We start from the raw sequence: 8,207 nt of genomic DNA, 5'->3' as shown, positions 1-8,207 counted from the left end.
AATCATCACCATCATCATCATTTAACGTCTGTTGTCCATGCTGGCATGGGTTGGACGGTTTGACCGGACTGGCATGGAGTGGACAGTTTGACCGGGCTGGCATGGATTGGATGATTTGACTGATGATGAAGGAGGAGAGAGAGAGAGATGATGTGCTTGGGTTGGCTGCAGGAGTAGAGTAGAGAAATAAAAGAGGTGTAATGCATGAGAAGAGATAATTTGGTGGTCCTGGGAGGGTAAAGAGCCTGCTGTAACATGTGGGTGTGGAGAGCAATCTTAATGGATAAAGAATGGCTAACAAGTGAAATGGTTCGGGGCAGCAAGAGAGAATAGAGGCATAGGGATCCATTTATCCTGTGGCTTTGAGATTTCCAAGATGTGATTGTTTATTTTTAGAATGACATTGTAGGGTAGGTGTGAGAGGCTGGATTTGACCAGTTTGAACATACAAAAAATAAAATATTTGGGTCAAATTTGACCAGTTTAAATACAAAAGGGTTAAAGCTATATTTCCACACAGAGACTATTTCACTTCCTTGAACTAATTTCAACTCCAATTGTTGGTTGCTAAGATTAACTTATAGGACTGAGATTATTATTATTGTCATTATTGTTGTATATAAGTTTTTATTTTTCCCCCCTCAGCCACCCAACATCATCACTTAAATAACTTCCCATATACTTATTTTTAGTAGTTTAAGGTATGGAATTACTTTTCCTTTTAATGTTCTCTAAACAATTTTGAAATTACCACTTGAAAAGAAACTCCATACATTCTCATAAAGCAATGCTTTTGCAGCACAACTTAATCATAATCAAATATCAACTACCAAAGATACCAGTAAAAGAAAGGAAGAAAAAAACCTATTTCTTTTCTACTTACAAAAGTAATTTGAAGAATAATGTATATTAAAGAAGAGCACAAACCTCCTCCAAGGCAACACCAACGTCCTCTCAATGATTAGCCAGAGATGATTTTTAAAATGAGAATATCTGAAATAAACTCGACTGCTCTCACAAACGAGAATACTAAAAATGAACTCGAACGTTCTCAAAAATTAAGTGAAAAAAAAAACGGAAAATAATCCAGAATCCTTGTCTGGTACTGGATTGATCCCAAAATCTAATCAGTTTGTGCCAGTCATGAGGCCAAACATCCCTGAAAGTTTCATCTGAATCCATCCAGCTGTCCTCGAAATATCTTGTCCACAGACAAACAAACACAACTGAAAACAATACCTCCACCTTTGCTAAGGTTGATGTAATAAATTTTTAAAAAAAAAGGTTCAAAGTGAACGAGGCTTTACTTACCTTTTATGGAAAATTTCACACAAAAATGATGTATGTTTTAGAATATTGCCAAGTAAACTGCAGACGCGAGATTTCAGGACACAAGGTTCATAGTTCAACATGGCAGAGAGCACAGAGTAATCACCTATGTATTGAAGAGAAGGTTGTGTTCATTAAATTTGATAATAAGGTATGAGTATATGGTTAAGACTTATTGTTTCGCAAACATGTGGCTTTGGGTTCAGTCCCACTATGTGGTACCTTGGGCAAGTGTTTTCTATTATAGCTGTAGCCTGGCCAATGCTTTGTGAGGAAATTTGGTAGGTGGAGACTGAAAGAAGCCTGTCGTATGTACATGTGTGTTTAGATCAGTGGTTCCCAACCATTTTTTTTTTTTTACCTATGGACCCCTTTGATTACTATTTTATTCTGGTGGACTCCCATAGCCATTTGAGGTTTAAAAACTTGTTTTATAGACACTTCTTTCAGAATACCTAGTGTAGGTTGGACTATGTATAACATTAAAGAAACTGAGCCGTTTCTGGTAATAAATAATCTAAACAAAATTATTTCATGGACCTTTCAAATATTACTGGGGACCCAATAACTATTTTTCTTGCACAAACACCCAAAATCTTATATGAACTCCCAGGGGTTATATGAATCCCCAGTTGAGAACCACTGGTTTTGATGAAAAAGCACCACCCGAACGTGGTCGATGCCAGGCCCACTTGATTGGCTCCTGTGCTGGTGGTATGTAAAAAGCACCATCTGAACGTAGCTGATGCCAGTACACCCTGACTGGCTCCCATGCTGGTGGTACATCAAAAGCACTATCCAAACATGATCGATGTCAGGACCGCTTGACTGGCTCTTGTGCCAGTGGCCCATAAAAAGCACCCACTACACTCGCGGAGTGGTTGGCGTTAGGAAGGGCATCCAGTTGTAGAAACATGGCCAGATCAGATTGGAACCTGGTGTGGCTGCTTGCTCTCCAGACCTCGGTCAAACCATCCAGCCCATGCCAGCATGGAAAATGGATGTTTAACGATGATGATGTTCATAAAACTCTGAGCCACAGATGTAGATTGTGACATCATCATGTGTGTTTGCACTATGACCGATGAATTTTGATAACATTTCCTGTGTCCTCTACTTCTGCTCCCAAATTTCTTTAGAATAAAAATCCCCTACCTGAAAAACAAGGTTTGCTGACAGGAGGTGCATTATCATCATCATCATTTAGCATCCATTGTCCATGCTTGCATGGGTTGGATGGTTTGACCAGAGTTGGTAAACTGAGGGTCTGAACCAGACTCCAGCCTGATTTGGCATGGTTTCTACAGCTGGATGCCCTTCCTAATGCCAACCACTCCAAGAGTGGAATGGGTGCTTTTATGTGCCAGTTGTATGACAGCAGTATCTGCCAAGACTATGATTTCAGTTGGCTTGATGGCTCTTCTTCTCAAGCACAGCATATTACCACAGGCACAGGAGTGGCTATGTGGTAAGTAGCTTGCTAACCAACCACATGATTCTGGGTTCAGTCCTACTGCGTGGCACCTTGGGCAAGTATCTTCCACTATAGCCTCGGGCCAACCAAAGCCTTGTGAGTGGATTTGGTAGATGGAAATTGAAAGAAGGCCGTCGTATATATATATATATATATATATATATGTGTGTGTGTGTGTTTGTGTTTGTCCCCCACCCAACATCGCTTAACAACCGATGCCGGTGTGTTTACGTACCCATAACTTAGTGGTTTGGCAAAAGAGACTGATGGAATAAGTACTAGGCTTACAAAGAATAAGTCCTGGAGTCGATTTTCTCGACTGAAGGTGGCGCTCTAGCATGGCCATAGTCAAATGACTGAAACAAGTAAAAATAAAAGAAAAAAGGCCTCGGTCTTTGCTTCCGTGAGGCCCAGTGCTTGAGAGGTGCTTTTTACATGCCACTGGCATGGGTGGTAGTTATGTGACATTGACACAAGTGCCAGTTATGTGACACCAGCATTGGCCACATTGCCTCTGTGAGGCCCAACACTTGAAAGGTGCTTTCTAGTGCCTTCACATTCATTTATTCAGGATTGTACATTATTAGGAACTGCATAAAACAAAATTGTGAAAATATTTAGTGTATTGGAAAAGTATAACAAATTTATTGTGCATAAATATTAAGGGCAAAATATTTTATGGACCCCAGTTGAGAACCAAGGGGCTAAAGTATGATAAAGGAATAAATTCACATGTATAAGGGTAGGTGGGAATAGCTGGGAAGAAGCTAAGATGGGAGTGATGGAGTGCCGTTTATTTAGGTTAATCATGAAAAAAACAAAACAAACCAAAGAATTTGTCACTCATTACTGAATAATACTTTAAAATACACATAGCTGAGAACCAAAGCCATTTCTACTTAAAAGAGAAACATTTGATTCAAATGAAGCAATGAAGGAAACACTTACCATTCTGTCCCATTAATATTGTATTTAGGATTGGAACATAATCCGAGGAGGTTCTTGCTAAATGACAGCATAATGACACAAGGTCACTTAACATGGACTGTGAACTTTTAGGAGATAATAATATTTGTTGTATGAAAGGTACAGCCTGAAAATAAACAACAACCATTAATGTATGCCCATAAAAATTGTTTATGAATGTAAATATCAGTTGGAACCAGTTTCTCAAACAGAGTGGATATAAGATTTTACAGAGTCTTTTAAATCTCTCTCTTGTCAACTTTTCCCTGAGGCAGGACTGTCAGAAATGTTGGATTTTTCACACTTCAAAGTGATTTCACTGTACTCGTACTGTGTGTGTGTGTGTGTGTGTGTGTGTGTGTGTGTGTGTGTGTGTGTGTGTGTGTGTGTGTGTGTGTGTGTGTGTGTGTGTGTGTGTTTGTCCCCCAGCACCGATTGACAACCACCATGTAACTTAGTGGTCTGGCAAGAGGGACTGATGAAATAAGTAACCAGGCTTTAAAAAATAAGTACTGGTGTTGACTTGTTCAACTAAAAATTTTTCAAGGCAGTGCTCCAGCATGGCCACAGTCTAATGACTGAAACAAGTAAAAGATTAAAAAAAAAAAACCCTCAAAGCATCACCCCTAAGTGCCACTTCTCCTTTCTTAGTATTTCTTTCATTTTATCATTTATTGGGGCCTAAGGTGCCTCCTCCTACGTTTTCTATTTTAAATAATCTAGGATTGACTAACAAAAAAAAAAAAAAGAAATGAAACAGAGTTAACCAAAGATGAAAGTATATTTCTTGATTCCAAAAGAGATAAATATGGCTAGAAAGACAGAATGATCAGGGGAGGGGAAGCCAGGATTTTGTTTCAGGAGTGTCGCCCAAATTTCGAAAAATATACTGTAGAAGGTAAGAATTGCAATTTGTGACAAATGGACCCATTTTTATGTATTCTAACTTTATTGTAGCAGACTCTGTGCATATGAAACAGTAATGTCATGAAACTGTTGTCCGAAAACCCTTGGTCCCGATTGTTTTGGTGTCGGCTTGGCTAGAAAGGGTGGTACCTGGGCAATTAGGGCAACACTCCTGCATCAGCACTGATGATGTAAATTTCAGAAATTCTATAAATTACTAACCATATTTTTCAGCAAAGAAATATATTCATATGCATTTTTTCATTTTCCTATTGTTGGTAGTGTTCAGCTGGTACTTTTTTTAGCGACTCTGAAAGGACAAAAGACAAAGTCGACCTGCAGCATCATTTAAACTGTTTCCTGGCACAGTAAGGATTCTGCCATCTCATCGTCTTATTAATAATCAGACTTAAGGTGACGAGCTGGCAGAATCATTAGCATGCTGGACGAAATGCTTAGCAAATTTCGCCCGTTGCTACATTCCGAGTTCAAATTCCGCTGAGGTCAACTTTGCCTTTCATCCTTTCAGGAATGATAAATTAAGTACTGGTGAAACACTGGGGTCAATCTAATCAACTAATCCCCTCACGCCTTTAACAGAAATTAAGTAATTACTATTATATTAAGGTGACAAGCTGGCAGAATCGTTAGTGGATTTCGCCCGTCACTACGTTCCGAGTTCAAATTCCGCAGAGGTCAACTTTGCCTTTCATCCTTTTGGGGGGTCAGTAAATTAAGTACCAGTTACATACTGGGTCGATCTAATCGACTCCCCCCTCCACTACTCCCCCAAAATTTCAGGCCTTGTGCCTAGAGTAGAAAGGATTAATAATCAAACTTTTTTCCAGTCGAGAAATATACTTATAATCTTTTCTCGTTTTCCTATTATAAACATTTCTTTATTTCTTTTTAAAAGAATAACTTTGCTCTCTCTCTCTCTCTCTCTCTATCTCTCTCTCTCCTTTTAAGTTTGGTTCTTTTAAATTTTGTCTGTTTCTTTAATATTTCTTGTCTCTTTCATGTATTGTTTTCATTTGATTATTTATTCCCTGTAATTCAATGTTGTTTTGTTTTTTTGCTTCTTTTGAATGTCCATGTATTAATACAGCAAGCTAAAATTTATGATTGCTATTCCTTTGAAATGATTGTTTGTTTGTTTGTTGGTTTTTACACATGGGTGTGTATGGGTGTGAGTGACCGAATGTGTATGCCTGTGATCATGTGTGTATGTGGGTGTGAGTGTGTGTGCGTGAGTGACTGTGTGCATGAGTGAGTGAGTGTGTGTGGGTGTGAGCAACGGTGTGTGTGTGTGTGAGTGAGTATGTGTGTGTGTGTGTGTGTGTGTCTGAGTGTAAGAATGAGTGTGTGTGTGTGTGTGAGCAACTGTGTGTTTGAAAGACTGTGTGCATGCGTGTAAATGACTATGTGTGACTGCGTGAGTGACTGTGTGTGAGTGACTGTACGTGTGTGTGAGTGACTGTGTGCTTGTATGAGTAATTGTGTGCGTGTGAGTAATTATGTGAGCGTGTGTGACAGACTGCATGTGAGACCGTGCATGTGAGACAGTGGGTGCGCGTGCGTGAATCACTCTGTGATTGTTTTTGTATGAGAAAGAGACAATGTGCACATGTGACCAAGAGAAAGAGGAAAAGAGAGAGAGAGAAAGAGACGGACTCTGTGAGGGAAAGACAGAATAAGAGAAATGCTAACAGCCATGGTACATAACAAAATTAAAACAGAAATAATCCAAATCAATAGATATATTTTTGAGAGTAGTTTCTAAAACTTTTTTTTATGACATTTGCCTTCCATTTTTGTTTTATTAAAAGTTGTGAACCATAAATAAACAAACAAACAAATAAATAGAATATACTAAAATAAAAAATATAGTTGTCTGGAAACTGAAATAGAACAGACAAAAAAAAAAGCACACAAAGAATAGAAAAGAAAAGAAATAATCTAATCAATAGGAGAGTATTTGCCAATCTCCTGGGTGATACAATTGATTGGGTTTCCTTTTAGCCACAACTGACACCTAGAGTAGACAAGGCTATGGGGTACAGTTTTGGAAGTTTTTTTCTTTTTTTGTCATTGTTGTATTGGCTTTGTGAAAGTTATTAACCCGTGTAGTGGATATTACAAACCCTGTCTTGTAATTAACTGGTCATTGTAAATGATGTTGAAGAGTGTGGTTAAAAGGGAGGATAATTCTAACTATGAACCAAATAATCTCTGATGTCCAAGATAAAGGTCAACTGTTTTATATATCAACATCAAAGTAGAAACTAAGAAAGGTAACTCATGCAAGGGAGGCAAGGGGGTGAGATGAAGGTAAAAACAAGCAGAAAAGTGAAAGAGAAAGTAGAGAAATATTTCTAAAACTGGAACAAATTATATGTAAAACTCTTTTATCTTTCATTTTAGTCATCGGACAATGGCCATGCTAGAGCACTACCTTGAAGGGTTTAATTGAACAAATCAACCCCTAGTTATTTTTTTTTAAACCTGATACTTATTCTATCAATCTCTTTTGCTGAACTACTAAGTTACAGAGACATGAACAAACATAACACAAAGACACACACACACACTCAGACACACATATATATATATATATATATATCTCCTTGTTTTCTCCGTATTCTTTCTGTTGAAGAGCGTAGCTGGAAACGTTAAAGACTTTCCATATTCCCGAGCGTCATACTAATACATCCTTTTGTTGTTTACACCACCTGTCCTCGTCTGTTGTTGTTTTTTTCCATACATTCTCCCATATATATATATATATATATATATATATATATATAAATACATATATACATTTTGGGTTATGCTAAGAAGCGAAGTACAGTACCAAAATTTTCAACTTGGGTCAAATATAATAAAATACTTGAAACTATTGTTAGAGTATCTCCATACTTAAAGTCAAGACCATGAATAATGTTTGCCTCTCAAACCCTCTTTCATGGGGCCGAAGAGATGATAGTCCAGTGACTAAGAAGTGAAAACTGTAGTGAAGAAGTGGCTCAAAGAACAGTCAACAGAATTTTACGGGGCAGGGATACATGCTCTCATTCGAAGGTGGAACATTGCTATTGAGAGAAACGGTGACTATGTTGAGAAGTTGGGATATGATCCACAGAGGACCAGCTTCATTTTGATGTATGATACATGTTCCTGTGTTGGTAACTATACCTGTCCTAAACAAAATGGCATTACTTTTTGAATCACCCTCGTGTATATGTGTATATAGATAGATAGATAGAGAGAGAGATCAAAACAGTTTGGTTTAAATTCATTTGTCCACTCACTCATATATGTATAAAGGTTAGTTGAGTTAGAGGTTAAAATAACCACCTCAGGGATAAAAGTATCCAAAATGCAGTCTTTTTGTAAATTATTCATAAGTAATAATTGATGCAAATCAATTGTTGTTCACAAATGTTATCTCCATTTTCTGTTTTATTTATATATATATATATATATATCACATCATCGTTTAATGTCTGCTTTCCATGGTCGCATGGGTTGG

General features: G+C 37.8%; 1 protein-coding gene across 1 annotated transcript in view; it reads right to left on the bottom strand.

Moving 5' to 3' along the window:
* The window catches only part of LOC106881984 (serine/threonine-protein kinase 36), a 168,015-nt gene that overhangs the window by 19,301 nt on the left and 140,507 nt on the right, over positions 1-8,207 (bottom strand). The window contains exons 28-29 of the mRNA XM_052974262.1: positions 3,752-3,896; positions 1,312-1,435 (exon numbers count right to left, since the gene is read on the bottom strand). Coding sequence (XP_052830222.1) covers positions 1,312-1,435; positions 3,752-3,896 — 269 coding nt within the window. The remainder of the gene's footprint in view (positions 1-1,311; positions 1,436-3,751; positions 3,897-8,207) is intronic.

Source organism: Octopus bimaculoides, chromosome 1 (genome assembly GCF_001194135.2).
Source record: "Octopus bimaculoides isolate UCB-OBI-ISO-001 chromosome 1, ASM119413v2, whole genome shotgun sequence".
NCBI classification, from domain to species: domain Eukaryota; kingdom Metazoa; phylum Mollusca; class Cephalopoda; order Octopoda; family Octopodidae; genus Octopus; species Octopus bimaculoides.
Note: the sequence above shows the minus strand (reverse complement) of the source record. Positions and strands in the feature narration are given on the sequence as shown.